Genomic DNA, 23,123 nt, shown 5'->3' with positions numbered 1-23,123 from the left:
ACTGACACACCATTTCTTTAGATTGTGGTAAAATACACCAAAAGAAACCTTTACCACCTCAATCTTAAAAGGAAACCTGCTTGAAAGAGGGACTAGAGAGGGTCTTTCATAGACTCCATGTGACGAGCTGGCAGGTGGACACTGCCCAGGTCCTAGGGCTGAGGGGGAGGGGCAGTTCCAGTCCCTGGCTCTGTGAAGCCGGGACCGTCACTTTGCCCAGCGCTTGGCCACTGCCCTGTGTGTGCCACACACACACTGGTTCTGAGCCTCCGAGACTGAGCCATCTCAGCCGGGGCGGCGGCATGATTGCTACGGGAGGGGCGGGTGAAGTCGGACTCCAAGCCCAGAGTCTCTCACAGCTCGCTCACCTGGGGTCAGAGGGCCTGGCCGTTGGGTTCAGCACATGGTGACCAACTAGAGTGCATGGGTGCAAATGGACAGAGACACTGGTAAGACGTCTGCCTGCTCGGAGAGGAGGGAGGGGGCGGGGACGTGCCCAGGCCCATCCTGTGGGTAATTCACCCGCCCCGCCACCCGTCCCTCCCAGTCCTGAGCCTCCACACCCACTTTTCCACTCCATTTTTATTGAAATACAAAAGTGCAAAGGTGAAGTACATGATTGGTGCCAAGGAAGTCAGTGAGTGTGAACACTTGATTCACAGTACCAACCCACCCCAGGTACAGACTGTGGGCAGGACACACAGACCCATAGACCACAGGGATGCCCAGGAAACATCTGGAGCAACACCTGATATACAAATAAGGGCAGGAGGAGGCCTGGCCAGGGCCACAGACAGGAACTGGCAGAACAGCAGCCCCTCCAGGGCCCGGGGTCCTGACAAGCCAGTGACCTGGGGGGAGGGCCCGGTGAGGTGGCCTCAGGCCAGGCCGGTCAGTGGGAAACCCCCCATCCTGTGCAGGCTCTGGCAAGGTGGTGGGGGCGGGGCCCCTGTGCAGACACTTCCCTGTGGCCAGGGGACAAGGTTACAGGAAGGGGAGGTCCCCAGTATTCTCCAAGATGGAATATCATTCATTCAGGGGAGCGTTTCTGAAAGACAAGGCCCTCGAGCTCCGTGGCCTCTGGGAGGTGGTTAGAGCTCACTTGGCAGGGGCCAATGGGATTAGCAAAGCCTCTGCCAGTCCTCCTAGAGTCCCCAGCTGGACAGGGGGCCACCAAAGATCCCAAGGCCCTGAGTCATTTCAGGCCAGACCCCTGTGGACATGTACACAAGAACCTGACCCAGGGCCTGTCCAAGTGGGGCGGAGGCAAGGTCTGGAGGACCTGAAACAGCTGTCACAGGTCAGGGCACACCCTTGGGGGGAGGCTGCTATGACACCGCTGTCCTCCAACCTGCCCAACCTAGCAGAGCCGCAGGGCTGGACACCTGAGGACAGGACCATGGTGAAAGGCTGACCCAGGCTGAGTGGAAGAGGCAGAAAAGGAGGCAGATTTGCCTTGTCTCTCCTTAGCCGTGGAACCTCCAGGCTGAGCCGCCAAGAGGCCAGGGTGGTGCCGGCAGCGGGAGTGCGCCCAGAAAGGGCAGATTCAGCAGGGCCACCCGCGCCAGCCCAGCCTGTCACCCCCGGCAGGGACCAGCCTCGGCTACAGGCCCAGCGGCAGTGATTTGGCATCTGCAGTTGCCAAGGAGAGGCAGGGGCAAGCAGAAGAGGGGTGCTGGGGCTGGTCCTTCTGCTGAGTCAAGGCCAGCTGGGGAGAGCCCAGCAGGCGCCAGGACCTAAGGAGGCAGTGAGAAGATAAGGCGAGGAGATGTATTGTAACAGGAGGCCTCCAGGGCCAGCCGAGGGAGGACAGGAGGGGAGCAGGAGCCGCCCTGTTGGCTGGCTCCAGGCTTATCTCCCGGGGCCTCACCGCCCCTCCATGGCAGGAGCCCCGGGCTCCTGGAAGGCCGAAGCCAGGAGGGAGTCCCAACTGCGCCATCAGAGGGGGCTGTGCGGCAGGGGCTGGACTCAGAGGCCCTGGGTGTCAGGGCAGGGGAACAATTCCCCTTGATGGTCCAGGAGGAACTTGGTGAAGGTGTTGATGGGATTAATGGCCTTGAGGGTGATGGCGGCGTCCTTGGCCCACAGCAGGTTAGGGCCGAAGACGACAGCCAGGTTGGTGTTGGTCATCTTATTCTGGTCACAGTGGGCAGAAATCTGTGAAGGGAATTGGGGTTGCAGCAGGAAGCCCAGCAACACCGGGGGGGCGGCAAGCAGGGCGGCTCATCCTCCCACCCCCAGGGGACAGTGGAGGCTGAGGCGAATCTCACCTGCACCAGGAAGGCAGTCAGGAAGCGAAGCACCTTGTAGTTCTCCTCGGGCAGCGTCCGGAGGACCTGCAGCGTCACCTCCACTCTCTGGCTCTCATCGATGTCTGTGACGAATGGGGCCCAGGTTACAGGGGCCCTGGGCTGCGCTGGCTTGGGGAGTCCTGACACGAAGTCAGCAGGGGGACCCCAACCAGGCTTTTCTGGCAGGACAGGCCAAACCCGCCTGCTCTGAGTCCAGCCCTGACCCAGCAGAAGCACAGAGCAGAGGAGGGGAGTGGGGGCACTCACTGAGGAAGCCCACTACGTGCGGGTAGAGGTCAAAGGTGAGCAGGGGTTCAGGAAGCTCCCGGAGGAAAGTCTTGAGGATGACCGCTGGCAGGTGCAGCTCATTGTACTGGTCGAAGTCCACAGCTATGCCTGGGGGGTAGGGTGGGGCAGGGTGGAGAGGAGCAGACCGGCCTGCAGGCCAGCACCCCCACTGCCCGACCTCCCCCTCCGGGGGCCTCCTCTCGCGCCTGCCTCCTTCCCCTCTTCTGGGACAAGGGGACGCAGGTTCAGCTCTCTGGGTGGAGTGGGGCCCCCTCTACATGCCAGTTATTGCTTGACTCCAAATCAACCCGAGCCCAGAGCCCGAGAGCCAATGAGGCAGCAACCCTGGACCGCTCGGTTCTCAGGGCCAAAGGCAGGGAAGCCCCAATAGCCAAACATGTGCCCCACCCGCTGTGACAAGCACGCGCGTGCACGAACACATGCACACGCGCACAGCCCGTGGGCCTTACTGGCCCTGAGGGCCGGGCCCAGCCCTGGCCCACTCACCCATGTTGTACTTGTGCTGCACCTCTTTTACAACCTGGGTGTTGGCGGACCGCCGGAAAATTCCTTCGGTGGTGAGAGCTAGGAAACAGAGGGCCAGTGAGTCTGGGAGCTTTGGGCTACGTGTCAACTCCCCCAGTCTCTGTCTTCAGGTTCCAGTACGGGTCTGTGGGTGCTGTGCACTGGGCCTCTCTCAGTGGCCCAGCAGGTTCCGGCTCAGGGGACAGACCAGCGGAGGGAGCAGGGACTGGTGAAGGAGGGGGCTGCAGGCGCTGGGGGCCCCACGCTCACCGTGGGCCTGCAGGTAGGCGACGGTCTCCCGGAGCACGAGTGGAATGGGCTCCTGCTCTGGGTTCTTCTCCTGGAGGCTGAGGGAACAAGAGCAGTGAGCCAGGCCGCAGCCCTTCCCAGTCCCCAGCAGCCAGCCAGCCCCAGGTCTGCCGCCTCTGTACTCACTGCTGCAAGGAAACCCCAAACTGCTGGTTGGGCAGGGGTGGCCGTGGCGGCATGGGCTTGGGGGCTGTGGCTGGGCTCTTCTGCGTGGATTTCAGGAAGTCGTCATACCTGAGGAGCAGAAGGAAGGTCAGGCCCTCTAGACGGCCCTGTAGTCACAGTAACGCCTGTCTGTCGGGGTCTCACCACGCTGTTTTACAGTCACTTCTTTCTCTCCTCCTAACAGCCCTCTCTGTACATACAAGAAAGCGAGGACTTCGACGAGGGCCAGGGAGCGTTTCTGTGACGGGACTGGGATTTGCACTCGCTCACTGACCCATCGCTGCGATGGCTTCCTGTCCACCCGGGGGCTCTCAGACGTCCTGTCCCCCAACGTGCACGCCCCTAGTGCACACGGCCCCAGACTCACTTGAGCACTTGGCGAGGGATCCCCAGTTGCTCCAGCTTCACGTGCTCACTCAGCTCGCTCAGATAGTTCACATAAAAGATCTTCTGCCCAAACTTGAAGCTGCCGATGGAGGAAAGGGCATGGGTCGGGCGTAGGCCTGAGTCCCCCCAGCAGCCATCCCAGGTCAGACAGAGCGGAGCGAGCTCTGGAAGCCCGTCCCCAGGATGTCTGGCCTCACCAGGTGCTGGCTTCAGAGACCAGGGGTGGCAGGCCCACCCACCTGATGATGGGCTTGAAGAGGATGAGCAGGGTCTTGATGAACATGGTGGGGTGCACAATATACAGGGCCTTGATATTCTTCTTGTACCTGCAGAGGCAGGATGGAACTCAGGGGCGGGTGAGGCAGGGGAGCCCAGAGCTAGGCTCTGACTGGACCTTTTCTGATTTGATGATCCAGCGAGCCTGGGGAGAGGCAGTGCCTCCGCAGTCCCATTTTACACAGTAGGAAACAGGCTCAGTGGTTAAATAACATGACGAAGTCACAGAGCAAGAGGAGAAACTGGGAGTTAGCTCCAGGCCACTCAACTTCAGGTTCCTTTTGCCAGGCAGGGGCACCAACCTCCTGGAGTGAGCTCCTACCCAAGCAGAAGAGAGCCCAGAAACTGGCAGAGTTGCTGGCTCCAGAGCCAATTCAGGCCCTGAAGCACCCCCACCCCCAGGCCCCAACCCACTTGCGGTCAAACTCCCGGTAGGCATCTCGCAGCCAGCTCAGGGAGGGCTTGTTGTCGCTGGTCAGGCCATGGTGCAGGTAGAGTAGCGTATAGTCGCTCTCCACGTACTGGTCCAGGGTATGCTTCAGGTACCTTGAGGAGGCAAGGTCAGCCTGTCAAGCCCACTGTAGGCAAGTGTAGCCCATTAAGACAGAACCCAGGGCCTTGGGAATCCACTTCCACTGCAGCCCTCCCACGCACCTTCCTGCGTTGTCTTTCTGGCTGTGTAACAGTCTTACGCTGTAAAGGTGGTTCAGGGCTGTGGCTGGGCAGGGGACTACTAGCAACAACTATCAGTTCTGAGCACCCACTAGAAGTCAGGAGACCAGCCAGGATGCTCACTGGAGTCCTCAGCCTCCTGCAGCAAAATGGGAATATCTCCCTCGCAGGAATTCCAAGTCAACAATAATACAGTCCCCACTTTGCATGGTTATCTCCTTCTGTCCTTGCATAACCCAGGAGGATGAGAGCCCACAGGCTTATCCAAGGTCACCGCTGGCAGTGGAGACCGCTGTGAACCAGGTCCACAACCTGGTTCCTAACCATGGGTCCACTCTGCCTTTTACACTCAAAGTCCAGGCACTGACTGTAAAACACTGGCCACCAGAGTGGCCGGGGGCCACCTCCACCTCCCCAACCACTGGGCTCTTTCTGAACTACAGAGCCACATCTCAGGTGTTCCCTCCTGTCACCGCGCAAACACACAGGTGCTGAAGTATGAAGGGCACAAACTGGGATTTCAGGGAAGGGAGTCCGGAAAAGCCTCTTTCCTGCTGGCCAACATCGCCCAGGCCCAGCGAATCCCACTCCAGGCTGGGAATCGGGGCAGCAGGAATGCTAAGAGCTTCCAAGGGGCGGTAGGGCAGGAGCCTGGGGAAACGCCTAAGTACTTGACTGAGTGCCCACATACACACTGACCTAACCAGAGAGGGCAACACGACACTGGCCTGTGGGTGCTGGGCTGGCACACGAAGCGTCTAATGCTGGGTTAGGATGACGGTTCCAATTGTTACCAACCGTGCGGCCACTTATCACTGCACACACTGAGCACGTTACAATTTGCAAAGAGCAACCACACGAAAAGATGCTACTTGGCAACCACAGAATAGCAAAGCCTGTTGTGAAAAGTCATCCTCTGAATGTCACGGCCTTACAGAGGGCAATAAAATGATGCTTATCAGAAGCTTTCGGGGCTTCACGTTCATACTCTTTGATCTTTTAAAATCGTATGTTCGGGAATTTATCCAAAGGAAAGAATCAGAAATGCGTAGACAGTGTTTGTACTCTAGGCCGTTCACTGTAGCTTGTTTTATAATGGAAAAAAAAACACTGAGCAGAGAGCAAGCTGTCCAACTGGGAGTTGGTTAAATAAATCAAAAAGTGTCTATAAATAGACTACCTCACAGGATGTTTCTGCAGACAAAACTAATCTGTGAAGTTAGATGTCAGAACAGCGCCTACCCTGCGGGACAGTGACTAGAAGAACAAAGGGAAGTTGTGGGTGTGGACATATGGGTGTGTCCAATGTTTGAAAACTCAACTGGCAGACACTTGGGCATTTCTGCATATATGCTCCATGACAATAGGTGTTTTTAAAGGATGGCCTGGAAGAGTGTTCAGTGCTCAGAAGGTAATGACGTATAAGGTTCTTTATATGCTACAGAAGAAGAAAGGACATGCATATCTAGAGTCTCGACAGGCTTTTCACACTGGGTGGGCTTGCAGGAGTCTTTTTAAAAATAGTCACCTATACTCCCATTTTCCTTGAAACCTGTAATACTTTACAAATGCATGTGGTGGCATTTGGTATACGTTCTTGTCTCTAATGCCCACCAACAACCTGTGAAATGGTCACAGTTTCTATTTTTTTTAGGGTTCAGAAAGAGTCTGTCTTCAAGCACCCCACTGGTAAGAGGAGAGCTGAAATTATCTGGTTTTCTGAATTCAAGTTTCAGGCACTTTTTATTTGTTATTATTTTTTTACAGATTTATTTATTTATGCATACAAGAGCTGGGGTACAGACCAGAGGTGTGGGGGGTGAGAGGATTCACCAGAGACAGAGTGGGGACAGAACAGGCTGACTAACTGCTGAAGGGAGCAGCGGGGAGGCAGGAGAGGTCTACCGCACCCTGTGGATGACCTCCCTGGCTGGGGATCAAACTGGTGCTGCAGTAGCTGCAGATAGCTTCATAGTGCTAAGACTTTAACCCCCTGTACCACCAGGGAGGCCCTTCAGGCACTTTTTAAATCAACCCCTCAGAGCTGGGTGTATTATCTTGGAAAAGCCAAATCTGACATAACCTGACTGAAAAAGAAGACCAGGCGGATCCAAACGGAGATGACCCCTCTGGACAGGGACTGTGATGAGGCCCGGTGGGGGAGGGAGAACCCTCTGGGAAGGGCAACAGGTGCAGTCTTGCTCCATGAACTCCCCCCTGAAAACTGGGTGCCTTCCCAACCCCGTCCTCTGGCTTCCTCCCACTCAGGCTATTATCTCTCCAGCATCTGTCACCTGCCTGGTCAGAGGGGAGGGCATGTGATTCAGGCACCCTCAGGCCCTGCTCCTTGGCCTATTCTGGGCTGAGCCACGTGATGGTCCTAGACAAGGTTCTGCCTGCCTGGCTTAGGAGTGGCGGGAAGAGGGTTCAGGAGGCCACAGAGAGAGAACTCAGACATGGCTAGAGCCCTCGGCCCTCCCTGCTGCTGCTCCCTGGCCCTGACCTCTCTTCCCGACAACCATTCAGGAACCCAAAGGCTGATGTGGGCAGCGTGGACATTTTCAATGTCAGGGAGAGCTTTGACAGGTCAGTGCGTGATGGGAACTGTGCACACTGAGAAGCGGGAAGAGGAAGTCGGTTTTGGCTGGGCCTCCGTGGAGGTCCCACACATGGCTTGGGTCCAGTTCTGGCAGAAGCTCACTGAGCAACTCTTATCTCTTAAACTTCTGCTTTCCCTTTGACCTGGAGATTTCTAGATCAACCAGCGCTGCTCTACTGTATACTTGGCTGATAGGACCCAGAAAGGTGCAGAAGTCACAGGCAGGCACCAAGTTGGGCACCAAGGGAGACGGCACTGATTATTCATGAAGTGAGTATCTGCTGCACCACAGCAACAGCACCCGTGCATGATGATATCATCACATTTAGATCATGTTTATTGTACTTTCCCAGGCATTTCCTTAGTGTCTCACTCCTACAGGGAAGGATGGGGAAAAAAAGAGGCTTACGGTAAAGACACTTGCCAAGGTCGCACAGAAGCTGCAGGACTAAAAATCAGCTCTGACCGCAACCCAGTGTGCTCCTTCTCATGAAACAGTTCCCGCAGGGGAAGCGCGGAGACAGGGAGGCGGTGGCCTGGCTCCCTTAGGCAGGCGGGGAGGTGAGGAACACCATCAGGCTCTCTGGGGCTCTGGCAGATCCCCAGCGTCCCCCTGGGCACTCACCCCAGGAGCTTGCTGTGGTCCAGCTGATGGCTCGGGGGCATTCGGCAGGCACTGAACACAATGATCTTCCGTCCATACTTGTCATCTCCTGGGTGTGGAGAAAGATGGAGCACAGTGAGCAGAAGAGGAAAGCAGAGAGCAGGCTGAGGAGCTGATAGGTGCCGGGCCTGGAGGCCGTCCCGTGCCATCTGGCCCTGCAGCCAGACCTCAGGGCAGCCACCTGCACCCAAGGGCGGGTCCTTGAAGACAGAGGCACAGTTGTTCCCAGGGCCAACTGAGCTGGGCTATGAAAAGTAACACGCAGGGGTAGAACAGGGTCGGAGGGCTTGTGGGCATGGGACTTCCTACGGGTCCAGATGAAATTCTGGGACTAGACAGAAGTGGTCTCACAACTTTGTGAACGTACAAAACACCACTGAATTGTACACTTGAATAGAACTAAAAACAAAAAAAGCCACACCCACCAAATTAGTTATTATCTCGCTGGTATCTTCAAAGTCTGTGGTAACTCCCGAAGCACTCCTTCTGAGGGGCATATATTCGAAAAATTTCTGGACACTTCTCAGCAAGACTGAGCACCAGCCGATTACTGAACAGTCACTCCTCATTTTTGACCACTGATGACATCTTCTGGTTTTATAATTCAAACTTCTGACTGTACTTGCCTCTAAGTAACTTCTGGACATTTCTGAAAATTATATTCTTCCTCATTAAGGGTATTCTAAAGAACATGGAGTTCAGAGGAGGTGGCAGTGCTCTGAGAAGATGCTCGCCTGGGTGGAGTATCCTTGGGCTGTTTGTGTAACACCAGCGGCTGACAGATGGTCTGACGGCGTGGCTTTGACGGCGTGGCTTTGTCCTGAGATGGGGGAGCCCCTGAGACATAGGGAACTGCTCTCAAGGGGAGATGCCCTTTGAGGGTCAGCGTGGACCAGGGACCCCAAGCAGAGCTCAGTGGGGATAAGGCCTGGTCTACTCCCCCCTGTCCTGGGAACTTCCCTTCAACTCCACCTTCACACTTCTCCAACAAAAGCAAACCATACACTTGCCTAATACTCTCTGCCTCAGGGGCAAATAAAAGGACCACATACACCACCCACAGTGTGGTGAATCCACCTCGTCACGGCTGAGGACTGGGGAGCATGGGGAGCCCCCGTGCTGGGTGAATGTCTCTTCCATTTAACAAAATCCTGATTTTGATGGTCCTTCTTGGTGGCTTCACCCAAGAATTTGCCGTATTCCCAAGGCTCTGTTCTTGGAGTGGGCAGGGCAGCCCCAGTCCCTGGGCAGCCTGGTCAGTGATTTGCCCTGACGTAGAACCTTGTCCCCAGCCATATGATGTCCAGCATTTCACAGCCTCTCCCAACTCTCTCATGTCCACCCAAAACACTGCCTGAACTCTACTGGCCCTTGAAAGGGCCTAGCCAGGACCCTCTGAGAATTTCCTGGGTAAGGTTTGAGGTCTGGCTCAACAGCCTGGAGGGTCTGTTCTATCCTAAACTAACCTCTAGCCCTGGAGAGCCATCAACACCCTCCTTTCCTGCCCTGATGCCTCTTCCCTCCCTGCGCTGCATCCCATGTATGCTCTCAGGCTCCAATCCTGTTCCTTGGAGCAGCGTGCAATGCTCCAGGCTGACGCCACTCACACCTCCAACACGGGTGCTTGCCATGCTGTCCAGCAAGGCAACAGAGGTTTCTACAGACAATTCTGCTCCCCAACCCGCTCGGCTAACAGCTCCAGTAAAATCACCTTCCAGAAGCTGTGCCCTCTCCTCTTCCCCCTAGGCAGCTCAGGGGTCCCTTTCCATGGCTGCCAGCGTGCGCTACTACCCCTCTGTGCCCCGACACTCGACTCTGCCTGGCATCTCCCCTGCTGAGCGCACCTCAGGGGTGCAGACCCGTCTTCCCCATCTTCGAGTCTCTGTGCTAGTGCAGAATCCAGCACCTGTTTAGTTATGCAACAAGCCTTGGCAGCCCGGGCAGGCACAGGTCGGCACTGCGTATGTGACATGGGTTAGGCCGTGTTTCCCGAAGCCTCACACAGAATGCCCCCAGATGTACACATGGAGGCCACGCCTGCCTGAGAACAGACTTACAGGGACTTACAGACTCAGTCTGTCCCAGAGGGTGCTGTTCCCGCTAATGGCCAATCTATTTTGAAGAAGCAGGTGCCACAGGCCTTTTTTCACATCCCGCGGCCTGGGTTCCCCCCGTGCCGGCTGGGTGAGGCTCTGGGGCCTGCTCTCATCACTCAGCACCAACCCCACCGGGAAGCACAAACTGGCAAGGGGCAAGGGCAAAGGGTATGTAATCTGCAGTTTCTGTAGGAACCACTGGCTTCCTACCAGAACCTGTGAGGGGCAGGCATCACCTGCCCTTGGAAGGAGGGGAAGTGGCCAGGATGTGGGGGAAATGCAGGAGCATGTGGAATGCCAAAAGATTCTTCACAGCCCTGTCCCTCCACCTTCGCCACCCTTACTGTGAGCAGACTTAAGGACCTCGGCAGAGCAGCTCTGAGCTCACAAGCTCTGGAATTTACAGGACAGGGAAGCGGCAGTTGGGGAGGAGGGCAGGGGCCCGTGGCTCCCTGTCTCAGCCGGCTACGGCACCTGGGCTTTCAAACTAGGGCTCCCATGGGCATGAGGCCCCCACAGTACCACGCTGGTGCACAGAAAGTATGACAAACACATGCACATTTTTTCTAGGTTGAAAGGGCCAAACATTTCATACTACCAAAGAGGACTCTGACCAGGTTTAAGCACCACTTCACGGGCTGCAGTTTCCCTCATTGAGTCCTCAGCGCAGGCTATGGGCCTCCCTCCAGAACAGTGTCCTGTACGTGCCAGTGGAATGAAGCCAGGACGGGGCGGGGGCCAGCGGGGGGCCAGCGAGTCTGCTGGCGAGACTCCCAGGCAGGAGGAATGAGCCAGGGCAGCCTCTGGCCCACGAGGCGGTGCCTCCCCTTGCGGAGCAGAGTGGAAGCCATGCTGGGGTGGTTCGGGTATCTGCCAACAGGCGGTGACTGCTGCTACAAAAGGCACGTGTCCAGGGTCCAAGCTCCCCTCCCACCCTCCCTGGGGACTGAAAGGAAAGGGGAGCTGGCAGCCCTGGAGTCTCCAGAGCACGGGCAGGCGAGGGCTCAGTGAGGAAGAGGTGTGGCAGCTGTGGAAAGCACCAGCAAAAGACCAGTCGAGTGAGAATGAAGCTTGTGCATTCCCCAGATACGGATCAGGAGCTCTGGAACTCTGGCCCGGGAGTTAACAGGGAACAGCAGGCATTCTGGGAAGCAGCCCTGCCCACAACCTGCTGGCCAAGGAGATGGGGGTAGGGCTGGGCCCCATGCTCCAGTCGGCTCACACATTTGTTAAATCGCCAGGAATACTGCAAGCCCACTGATATCACCTTGGTAGTCTGAAATCTTCTGTGGGAGAAATTGCACATCTACAAATAAATGTCTTTGCTTCTCTTTCCAGAGGGTCAACTGCTCAGCGTTAACACTGGGGAGAACCCACCTGGGCTGGGCGGACCACGGGCCGCGGGCCACAGCGGCCATTGCTAGCAAGGGAAACAGGCTGCGAGGGGCTGGGGACAGCTGCCCTCCCAGCATGGGCTCTTTCTCTGGTTTCTGATGCCAGCTAGCCTCCTAGAATATCACCATGGTCTTACCAAATAGTCTCGACTGGCGGTGCTAATCCAAACTCCTCTCAGCAGAGAGGCACAGGCATGGTGCCCTGAAACAGGCCTCAGCCCAGGTAAGCGGTGCCAGCATGCAGGCGGGACCAGCCCACAGCTCCCTCTGCACCTCAGGACAAGTGCCGCCCTCACTTCAAGCTCCTTTCCCCTGGGGCTCTGGATGTGACCCCAGACAGCCCCCAGCGGGTCCAACTGCCTGTAAATCCTTCCGGTTTCCCTAACCGCCAGGTCCTGACTCCCGGGGTGGGGCTGCAATTAAGCTGGCCCCACCTGGCCTCCACCGAGAACCATTCCTGATTCACAGCCCAGAGAGGCCAAGCACAGAGCTCGGATGGACACCTACCTGGCTGGGCCCCCTCAGTCCCATCACACCCTGGGGAAACAGAAACACCTTGCAGCTGAGAGACGCACAGGGCCAGGGAGCAGCCTTTCCTGCTTGGCCTGAGACTTGGCCACGGACCAGAAGGGTGTCAGGATAGTTTCCTTCACATGAGACACCCCCACATCCCGATCAGGTCCATCTCTGGCAAGAGGAGAGAAGGTTCTAAACCTACATGAGCCACCTATGCCCAGGTCAGGGTCACACCGGAAAGAACTCTAAGCTTTGCTTCTGTGGGGTGAGAGAGGTCCAGCCAAGGCCCCAGAAACACGGGTGCCTGTGGAAACCCCTTTCATGTTGGAGCAACCCTCACTCCTGCCCCTCCCTCTGTGCAATCAGTCAGGAGAAGTCTCACTCCTTGTTGTCCTGTTGCCAGATGCCCCCAGGGACCCCTCTGTCCACCACACAGGACTGCAGGGTCACGTGCTACCTAGTTCCCCTCGCTCACCCCAATGCCTCAGAGCAAGGCCAAGTGATGACCCCCACCCCCTCACAGCTGCCTGGGCTCAGACAAACACTCGGGAAAGTCGCAGGACCCTGTCATTCCAGTTTCCTTGCCCTGCGGTTGGTGCCTAAGGGCAGAAACCCAGTCATCAACATCTTTGCTGCCTCGCCAGCTGCTGGAGCCCTAGTACTGCACTACCAAGGGGAGGGTGGGGACTCCCTGAGGGGAGGAGAGGGAGGGTCTGCACCCATTCTCAGCATTGCAGTTCCAGACCTTCTTGGAGGCAGGGTTTCCTGGGAGGGACTGGCATCTCCCTGCTGCCAGGTTACTGACGCACTGGTGACATCGAGGCGATGGGAAGGGAGGCAATAACCCCATTTTCAGGGCCAACTATGCTCTGACTCTGAGCTAAGCCCAACATTCCCATCGCTACTGTAATCCTCTTAGCCACCCAATGGGGAGGAAATGAGTTGAGAGAGCAGAGCTGGAAGTTGAAACCCAGGCTCTCTGACCTCAAAGCCGTTGAGCACCCTCTTCCCACATACCATCAGTCCGTAAAGACAATGGGGTCGTGGGTCAGAATGTGGTTGCAGGGGGACAGATCAAGTGGCCCTCACAATCAAGTCTGTCATTTTAAAGACTGGCCATGTCTCAGGTGCCCCAGGGGCCTGGCAGACCACAGAGAGGGCAAGACCTGCTCCCAGTCCTTTCCCCTTCCACCTAAGAGGCTGGACTCCTCAAGCCAGGAGTGAAGAAGGGGAAGAAAAAGATGCAGTTCTGGCATGCTCACCTGCCACCTCCACGATCTGGTGCCGGGCGATGTCGTAGTAAGGGTCATCCCACTTCAGGTGTGTGATGGGTTCCGGCGAGCTGCTTTTGGAATCATCTGAGGAACAGGGCAAGGTCGGGAGGTGATCCAGGAGGCTTGGCACTGTGCTCACCCTGAGAATTGTGCTCTTGGTCCTCCCCCCAGTAGGGTTGTGTCCCCAGCCCCACCCCAGGGCTAGCTTGCTAGCCCTTGTGCCCCCACCCTCTCGGGGTGCCCCTTCAGCAGGAAGGGGGTCTCCCATTTGAAGTGCCTGAGGCTGCCTGAGGTCCAGCAGTGCCCACCTGACTTGGGAAAGTCGGGCATTTCATCTGAGGGCCAGTTCTTCTCATCAATCAACTTCAGCTGGTTCAGGGCCTGGCTGGTGTCATCCGGAGTCAGATCGTCCTGCAGTTCTGAGAGCAGGTCCATTTTTCAAACCTGATCCCCACGGCCTCACCCCACACAGCCTGAAGAGAAACCTGGGAGAGGGTCGGGGTGGCAGGTCAGTGACACCTTCTTCCTCTCTACTTCTACAATAAGCCCTTCTGCCGCCAGCCCCGCCTCGTCCTGTTCCTCAACAATTCTCATCTCTGCCAAGAGTTTCATGAAGCTCCAACTCTCCTGGCTCCAGTTTTCTGGCAAACTGCCAGGAATGGCAGCTGGGGCAAAGGATGGTCCAGCTCGAGCCTGTCTTTAGGTTCTCCGGCTGGATAGGGAAGGGCCGTGCCAGGTCCCCAGTGCCCACCACCCAGCTGGGTCGGCCATGCAGTCCCAGCCGCAGAAGGCAGAGTGGTCACAGTGGTCTCCCCAGTGGTCACGGAGCACAGAACTCCCCAGGCCCCAGCAGTTGCAGGGCAGAGAGGCTTCAAGACTCTAAGGAGCATGGGATGCTCCCATACCTGTCTTGAAGAAGGCGACCCACAGCCCCCTTGCTTACTCTATCCTGGTCCTGGTTCTGGAGAAGAGGAGGCAGCCAGGGCCCACAGGGTCCCTGGAGGAAAGGCCGCTGCCAGAGGCCCAGCTGGGTTTGCCACAGACTAGGAGCCAGAAGCAAGGGATGGAATCTGCCTGCTGGTCCCAGCCAACCACCTGCAGGCTCCTGGGGCTCCCTCTCACCTGTGGGAGTTCCAGGTGCTAGTTACAAGGTGGGAAAGTCAACAGGCTGCCCTAGAGATTGAGGGGCACACATGGGTGCAGGGAAGCCCATGCCATGCAGTGCTGAGAAACAGGATGGGAAAGGGACCAGCACGACAGGAGAGAAAAGGCCTGCCCAGGTCTGAGGTCTGGCCCCACGGATGTGGTCTCCCAAGCCAGGGGCAGCAGCTTCTACCCTTAGCCCGACCGAAGCAGGCCCCTCTCCTATCACAAGCTATTTGGGTGAAGGAGGGGAGTTGCAAACACTCTACTCAGTCCAACCCCGAGAAGAGGCTGCTCAAGTCCGCTGCATTCCTAGAGCCCAAAAAAATGACATATATGGTCAGAGAACTGGCAGGGCAGATAAGGAGCACAGACGAGACCCAGACCTGGGGCGGAGTAGAGGCAAGAGCTGCCAGCTGAGATCCAGACCCTGAACACCTCAGGGCTCTGCCACAACGTGACAATCTCTTGCACATGCCCCAGCAGCAGTTTCTGGATGGTAAACTGGCTCCCTGTGCCTAGCAACAACCACTCCGTTGCCAGGGCAACCACACTGATTCAGTGGCAGAGGCTGTTTCAAGCAACTGAGCCAAAGCCAAGCAGCCAGTCACTCACAAAAAATCCCCTACCTTTTCCTCTCCTCTGGTCTCATCTGCTGCCCTTATTCACTGCCCCTGCTTACCAACAAAACTTGAGTCCTTGCCCAAGGACACAGAAAAACAACCCTCTTTTATTTGGGAATACATTTCTCTCAGTGAGGTCTGCTGGGCAAACCCCCCCCCCACCCCACCCCATGCCTGCTCACCCATTCCTGTTCCCTACTCCCTCTAGAGAAATCCACCCAAGATTTATTTACATGCTCCTCCCCCCACTCACCCGGAGCCTAGGAGGGTTTCCCCAAAGAGGCCCCCAGCAGGGAACAGGAACAGAGTGCAGTTGGAAGGAACCCTTTCCGCTGGAGCCTTCTCTCCCTGCCTTCTGTTCTGTCACTGCCCAGGCACCAAATGCCCCTTCAGCCCTACCCACAGCCATCTCTGAGAAGTCCTTCTGCACACAGTGGGGGCCTGATGCAGTGAAAATTGGCATGGGCTAGGTAGTTGGATAACAGAATTACAGTCCTGCCAGAACCAGTGAGCAAGTTCCTTTTTCTATCTGGACCTAGTTTTCTTCACTTACACTCCTCCCAGGATTGTAAAAAATATTTGTGCAGGGGCCTCCCTGGAGATTCAAGTCTCCGTGCTATCAAGCTATCACCAGTGGCTGCAGTACAAGCTGAAGCATAAGTTTGATCTCCCATCAGGGAGTTGGCACAAGGCACAGGAGACCTCTCCTGTCTCCCCACTACTCCCCTCAGCAGTGGATTTCAGTCAATAAACCTGTTCTGTCTTTTGTGAATCCTCTCCCCCACCCCAACCCCCAGCTCTGGCCTATATCCCAGTTCTTGTATGTGTAAATAAATACAAATAAATCTTTAAAAAAAATACTTGTGCAGAAGTGAACAACAGGGTTAGAGGAGGAGCAACCAAAGCCAAAGGATATATGAGGGACAGCGAGGATCACCCCTAAAAGGGAGCAGAGCTTGAACTCTTCCCTTTCCCAGTAGCAACTCTTTTGTCAGTTCTTCCAGAACTGATGCCTCCTCCTGCTCTATTACCTCCTTTTTAAAGCGTAACTATTGCAGTCATTTCCACCTTGCAGGCAGCCTCTCAGCATCCTCCAACCCAACAGGTGTCGCCCTAGTGAGCTCAGAAACTTAGCTCCCATACAGTGGAGTAAGGGGAAGTCTAACCTATAGGAGTGACAATGAGAACCCTGGCAGCCTAAGCCTCCAGGCACTACAAGCCTTGTTCTACTCATTGCAAAATACTCCATTCAGAGACTAAAGGGAAACCACCGACCTTCAAAAATCTTTGAGAACTATTTTAAACAGAGATCTTGACTTTGAGAAATGCTGCACCTCACTGAAATTCTAATGAAATGTGTAAACTTTCAATTTTAAAGTTCACAGACCCTCTGTTTAAGAACACCTCACCTAGTCAGTCATTTGTTGAATGAATGAATGATTTAATCTTCTGAGTGGAGAAGGGAACCAACATTTGTCAAGGACCTACACAGCAACATTAGATGAATACAAATTATGCCTTAACCTTACCACAACATGAATGAGACATGCTCTATTAAGCCCATTTTACAGTTTGAGCAGCGTGAGAGAAAATAAGCAAGTTGCTTATGACACGGCTGAGTAAAAATTTTAATCCACATCTAAAGTCAATCCCTCAAGACTTTTTTTTTAAAATGACTGTCATTACTGAGGAGTGCAAGGTTCAGAGGAATGCTACGAAGGGTCAAAGTAAAGCCTCTGTAACCTCTCCTATAAAGAACTCAGGAAGCAATTTGAAAGCATAGTTTCCGGAAGTGGGATCCTAAAAGGCAAATCCCACAAGATTACTGCAAAGCTTTCAACCACAATCACATTTGCATAGAGTTTCACGGTTTACAAAACCCAGATTGGATAGAATTATTCCATTTCACAGACTAAGAAACTGAGATGAAAACGGGGCCTAATATGTAGCAGGGTAGAAAAACACTTCCACCAAATTGTTTGTTCTTAGCGCTATGCCAGATACTTCTCCTTTCCAAGGGGCTGCTTGATGACAGAGATATGACCTGGGTTCTGCTCTGGGGAAGGTAGGAGTAATGCCCCGAAGCAGAAGCAGTCCCCTCACTGCAGACCCGGGAACTGGGCAATATCCCCACAGAAGGAAGAGCAGGCTCCTCTGCGACACCCCAAGCCAGCTCCTTCCTCGGATGTGCGCAGGTCCTCCCCACCCGGACCCCATCCCTTTAGAAGACCAGCCCAGTCCTTTCCCTGCCCCCTGCCCTCCCCCACCCCCCCTCTCCACGGGAGACCCCGCGCCCAGCAGCTCACCGAGGTCGGGCACCGCTCCCTTTGCCACGCCTGTCAAAGCTCAGCTAACATCCGGCTCCGCGGAGGAACGGGAACCGCCCCCTCCCAGTTTCTTCCCTCCATAACCACTTCCGCCACACCTCCAACCCACTTCCGGGACGCTGCCCCTTTCAAACTTGGCCTTCCCAGGAGCCCCGCCCTATTCCCTCATGTGCCCTGCCTTAGTACCCGGCTGCAGGAAGGCAAGAAAAAATGTCCGACTCGAAGTTCTACCGATGGAATTAGCTGGAACTATTAGTTCCGCTTTCCCGGCTATTCGAATCTCTAACTGACCTCCGGAATCCTAGATTCTGATTGTTCCCAGATAGAGTTTTGTCTTCCCAATACTCCCAAACTCCCGGTTCTGTGCCTCAATGAAGTCTGACTAAGAGGATTCTTCCCTGAGAGGAAATTTGAAAGTTAATAACTGTTTCCGGGAGGAGCTGAGAAGGCAATGCTCACTTCCGGCGGAGGGAGGCCATCTGACCCGGGATGGAGGAGGTGGAGGACCGGTTCTTGCAGGGAGGGAGACAGCAGTTCGGTGAGTAACCTGCGTTGTCTCGGATCCTTGTCCCTGGATGATATAGCTCCTGGTCTACTTGTTACAGGGCAGGGAGAGAGGGGCACCGCTGAACCCCCAAACCTGCCTGCTCTAATTAGGTTCTGCGGTCCACTCTGTTACAAACTTAGCCCTGGACCCTTCGGAGCCAGGAGTCCTCCCAGTGCCCTCAGAATCCCCGGGGGCTTCATAAATGCCCTCGAACCCCCTGAGAACCTCTCAGGGACACCGTGAGAGCCCTTAGACTCGCGAGGCCTCGTGGGACCCGTGATTTCCTCCCGTACCTTTTCTCGCCCTGCGACCTCTTGGACAGCGCTCACTGGCTTCCTGTCTCCCGCAGCCCCCGACCCTCTCCAGGGACAGGACTCAGGATGGAGCCCTTCCGGAGATGGCGGAGCGCAGAACCTCGAAGACTTCCCCCCAGGGCCGCCCCGGGCTGTCCTCGCTCTCAAGAGCCTTCCCCGGGGCTTGGCTCTTGGTCCCTCTCTCGCGAAGAAACGGCGCTTGGGGGTCTGGTGTGTCGGGGAGCCCTTGCAGCCGGGACTGCTCTGGGGGCCGCTGGAAGACGAGGGCGAGGGAGTGAGCAGACGGCGGGAGGAGGTATTGAGGCCCTTGTCTCCGCTCCGTGGCTGAAAACTGGAAACATTCCGTATATCACTTCAATTTGTTAGAAAAAGCAGGGTCTTTCAAGAGCTAGGCGATGGCTTTGCCCTTTCTTTCCGATCTCTCTTCCCCTCACTTGCAGTCGTTAGGAATTGAGATGCTAAAAGCTATTAAAAGCTGGATCAGCATAGTGTCAAGAGAGATGAAAGGTTTGGGGATTCAGAATCCACGGGATCAGGTTCCCTGAGGGAGAGAAGGGGACAGTCATTGCTCCTTACTGAATGAAAAATCAAACAGCACAGCCCTCTAGAGGGAGCACCAGACAAGCTGTCCCTGGAGAAGGCTCATCTCCTGTTTGTTTTCCTCCATCCTTGCCCCCTCAGACACGTGGGAGAACGACTTGTTTTGGTTTATTTCAGGCGGCATCACTAGGCCAGTGGAGAGACGTGTGTGCATGTGAGCAGAGTTCAGGCTGGATCAGGTGAGTTACAGGAGAGTATGAAGTGGCAGTGCTCCTTTGAGGCTTTCTGTTGTGACCTGGGCTGGAAGCTGAGTGTAATCCCCACCCAGACCTTTTGCAGTAATTGTGCCAAAGGCATGGGGTCTTTTAGAACTCAAGAGTGCCGGGGTTTTCAGAAAGGCGCTGGGACAGTGGAGAGTTGACTCTTTCTCTGTCTTGCAGTTTGGTGCAGCGGGGCAGGCTGGAGGAAGAGGGGAACGTGGCTCCTGTGCGGATCAGTGGAAGACTACACCTGCAGGTGTGCTTGGCCGTGCTGCCAGGCTTTGAGCTGCTTCTGCGGCCTGGGTCCCCCTCTGCAGCCCTGAGCCCCATCCAGCCTAAGCTAGAGGAGGAGGCAGCCATGGCTGTGGTGACGGGTGTGGAGTCGGCTGCACAGTCGGCTGCACAACAGGAAGCGGCCTCTCCTGGGGCGGACGCAGCCGAGCCTTGCACAGGTGTGTGTCATAAATGCCGCTTCCCAAGTTGGCACCCAAACAGCTTGTTGATGAGACAGAAGCAGTCCTTTTTTCTTTTTAACAACGCTGCAGCTAAACCATTCCTGGATGGGGCATTTCATTGGGGTGAGGATGTGAATGTCCATGTCCAGGGTGTCCAACCCCTGATAGGGGTCCATGCCCTCCAACCCCAGATGGCATAGGTGGTAGGGGCTTGGCTGGGGGAGTCCCAAGTGTAAGGGCTCCAGCAGGCAGCACTGGGAGTGGAAGTTGCAGGAGGAGGCAGGCCTGGTGGGGGAAGCCCAGATCCCGGTGGTGACACCACAGGATTGGGGCAGAGGTGCAGGAGGAGCACCTGGAGGTAGCTGAAGATGGCAACAGAGAATAGGTTCTGTGCTGCCAGATGTCGCTCTGCGCTGAGGCGTGGCGCTCACACAACGCTAGGCAGTTACGGAGAAGCTGCCCATTCACGGCCTCAGGTGCTGCCTCTGAAGTGGCAACGAAGCAGTTAATAAAAGGCATAGTCTTTGGAGTCGCCTATCTCAGGGTCCCTCATAATCTGTGGGATTTGTCAGATGGCCCCAGAAACACTGAAATTTTCATAAGATAGGTTCTCATCAATCTCTGGGTCCAGGTTCCAGATGAAAATGTTGGCCCTACATCTAGGGGGTTGTTGTGCATCCTGATTCCTCTCTGAGATTGGCTCAGCAGCCTGGCAAAAGAGCTCCCACCATCGGCTTACCCCTCCTCACTTACCCCTTCCACTTCCAGGGCAAATCTTGAGCGTTCCTGTCTTAATAGCTTTTCTGAGAGGGGGTTGGGGGAGGGCAGATGCTGGCAGTTAGAAGTCTGGTGCAAGGTGGATCTTTCGGTCTGGGCTGTGGGGAGTTGGTTAGGCTGACTGAAGGTCATGACTGTAATGGTTTAGGGTGAACATAAACTGTCCTTCATTCTTTTCTGTTGAAGGGTTATTTGAAATTTACAACTGTTGAAATGTTCCTTCCTGTGAGAGAAATTTGTAACTTACCATTCTGAGAATGTCTCTTGGACTAACAGGTCTTGTTGATGAAGAGTTAGCTGTGTTCTAGGTTTCCAGTGTCTGGTTATTCTCCCTGGTGCGGGAGTGGGGTTCCTCATCCTACAGATGAGCTAAGGTGGGGGGAGGTGTTGGTGTCAAGTCATCCTCAGTGCTTGTCTCCCAAGAGAACTCTGGGGCAGCCTTAATCTAGGGATCAGCCCAGTCTGGGCACTGTGGTTCCCAGGAGTACTTCCCCAGCAGGCTAAACAGATGGTGTGGTGCAGGCTCCAGGGAAGAGATTCGCGTTGTTGCTGCATTGAATCCAGGGCCCGAAGAGAAGTGGCCTTCCTGTAATTTCCTGGTGACACAACCATCCCCACCAGCGACAAGCTCTCCTTACCTGGGTCCTGCTCTTGTTTTGCAGAGCCTGGTCACGAGTCTACCCCCAGGTCCCAGGCAGAGCGCGTAGTCAGCCCTGAACGTAAGACCCAGACCCAGGACCTGCCTTCCCAGGACCTGCCTTCCCTTGTCTCATTGCCTGAGGATGACAGCACGGATGAGGAGGACCGACCCGAGACACAGGTGCCACCTGACCCTCAAAGCAGCCCGGCTCCCTCAGAGCAGCCAGGCCCAGAATGCCCTGAGGCCAGTTCCTCATCTTCTGCCAGGGACACGGAGCCCCCTTACCTGACTAAGAGGCCGAGTAGGTCCGATGATCAGTGCCCCCCCGGAACAAAGACCTCAGAGCCCGAGGCCCTGCAGGCTGATGAACACCAGCACCCCAGCTTCCCTGCATGCTTGCAGAACGCTGCAGGCCTGACGGAGAACTCCCCAAAACAGGGGCGCCGGTACCAGTGTGGGGAGTGTGGCAAAGCCTTCCTGCAGCTGTGCCACCTGAAGAAGCACGCCTTCGTGCACACGGGCCACAAGCCCTTCCTTTGCACCGAGTGTGGCAAGAGCTATAGCTCAGAGGAGAGCTTCAAAGCCCACATGCTGGGCCACCGTGGGGTGCGGCCCTTCCCCTGCCCACAGTGTGACAAGGCCTATGGCACCCGGCGGGACCTCAGAGAGCACCAGGTGGTTCATTCAGGTGCCCGGCCTTTTGCTTGTGACCAGTGTGGCAAGGCCTTCGCCCGCCGGCCTTCCCTGCGGCTGCATCGGAAGACCCACCAGCTGCCTGCCGCCCCCGCCCTGTGCCCGTGCCCCGTGTGTGGCCGTCCCCTGGCCAACCAGGGCTCCCTGCGGAACCACATGCGGCTGCACACAGGGGAGAAGCCCTTCCTGTGCCCACACTGCGGCCGGGCGTTCCGCCAGCGGGGCAATCTGCGGGGGCATTTGCGGCTGCACACGGGGGAGCGTCCGTACCGCTGCCCGCACTGTGCTGACGCCTTCCCCCAGCTGCCTGAGCTGCGGCGCCACCTCATCTCCCACACCGGGGAGGCCCACTTGTGCCCGGTGTGTGGGAAGGCCCTCCGAGACCCACACACCCTGCGTGCGCACGAGCGCCTGCACTCGGGGGAGAGGCCCTTCCCGTGCCCCCAGTGTGACCGCGCTTACACGCTGGCCACCAAGCTGAGGCGCCACCTCAAATCCCACCTGGCGGACAAGCCCTATCGCTGCCCCACCTGCGGCATGGGCTACAGCCTCCCCCAGAGCCTCAAGCGGCACCAGCTCCGTCACCAGCCCGGGGCGCCCTCCGGCCCCTCCCACGCGCCGCCTCCTCCCGAGCCCACTGTGGTGCTCTTGCAGACCGAGCCAGAACTGCTGGACGTGGGCAGTGAGCAGGCCGGCTCCCCGGTGCAGGACGTCTTCGAGGTCGCCATCTCCGAGAGCCAGGGCAGGTGCTTCGTGGTGCCGGAGGAGCCGGGCGCCCCCCGCAGTGTGGTGCTTCTCCAGAAGGACAGGGGCTTCAGCACCTGGGCGGAGGTGGTGGAGGTGGAGACGGGCACCTGACGCTCCTTCCCCAGGGCCACTCTGTGTAAAGACAGATACTTTCCAGCTCCTGAGTCTTTGCCTTTTTCTGTCTGCGTTACCGAGACGGGAGTCCATCCTGAGGCGCGGGCAAAGGACACCCTTCCCGCTTCGGGAGCACCGCGGTGTTCCCAAGACTAAGGGTCAGTCAGCCTTCTCTGAGGTTGAGGTTTTCTTGTTTTAAGAGATTTTGTTTATTTTTGCATAGAACTGAGGTGTAGGTCAGGGGTGGGAGGTGAGAGGATTCGCCAGAGACAGAGTGGGGAGCAGAACAGACTGAGGGGCGCAGCAGGGGAGGTTGCCCGCCACGTGGGTCAGCCCCCTGGCCAGGATCATCAGTATCACTCAGACCTTCAAGGAGAGAGCGCTGAGGCTTAACCCTGTAAGCACCAGGAAGACCCAGATTTGAAACCTTGACTTCCAGGAGAGCTTGGCCTGTCTCCCTTACAAGCTCCAGCAGGAGCATGTTCTT

At 56.4% G+C, this 23,123-nt stretch overlaps 2 protein-coding genes across 2 annotated transcripts; one reads left to right on the top strand and one right to left on the bottom strand.

The window, feature by feature from the left end:
- Positions 1-575: 575 nt before the first annotated feature.
- On the bottom strand, positions 576-17,622 carry ARHGAP1 (Rho GTPase activating protein 1). Its single transcript, XM_004682856.2, has 13 exons — positions 17,529-17,622; positions 13,765-13,941; positions 13,445-13,540; positions 8,138-8,225; positions 4,656-4,787; positions 4,205-4,291; positions 3,946-4,044; positions 3,540-3,647; positions 3,375-3,451; positions 3,087-3,164; positions 2,559-2,687; positions 2,271-2,374; positions 576-2,157 (listed from the first exon to the last, which is right to left on the bottom strand). The coding sequence occupies exons 2-13, from the start codon at positions 13,889-13,891 to the stop codon at positions 1,969-1,971; spliced, it is 1,314 nt and encodes a 437-aa protein (XP_004682913.1). The 5' UTR covers positions 13,892-13,941; positions 17,529-17,622; the 3' UTR covers positions 576-1,968.
- Positions 17,623-18,038: 416 nt separating this feature from the next.
- Positions 18,039-22,671, top strand: ZNF408 (zinc finger protein 408). The gene is made up of 5 exons (XM_004683565.2): positions 18,039-18,087; positions 18,446-18,705; positions 19,128-19,189; positions 19,391-19,662; positions 21,105-22,671. Exons 1-5 carry the CDS (start codon positions 18,039-18,041, stop codon positions 22,631-22,633), a joined length of 2,172 nt encoding a protein of 723 aa, XP_004683622.1. The 3' UTR covers positions 22,634-22,671.
- Positions 22,672-23,123: the final 452 nt, after the last annotated feature.

Source organism: Condylura cristata, unplaced genomic scaffold (genome assembly GCF_000260355.1).
Source record: "Condylura cristata isolate star-nosed mole 26May11 unplaced genomic scaffold, ConCri1.0 scaffold00015, whole genome shotgun sequence".
Taxonomy (NCBI): Eukaryota; Metazoa; Chordata; class Mammalia; order Eulipotyphla; family Talpidae; genus Condylura; species Condylura cristata.
This window is presented reverse-complemented; position numbering and strand designations above follow the sequence as displayed.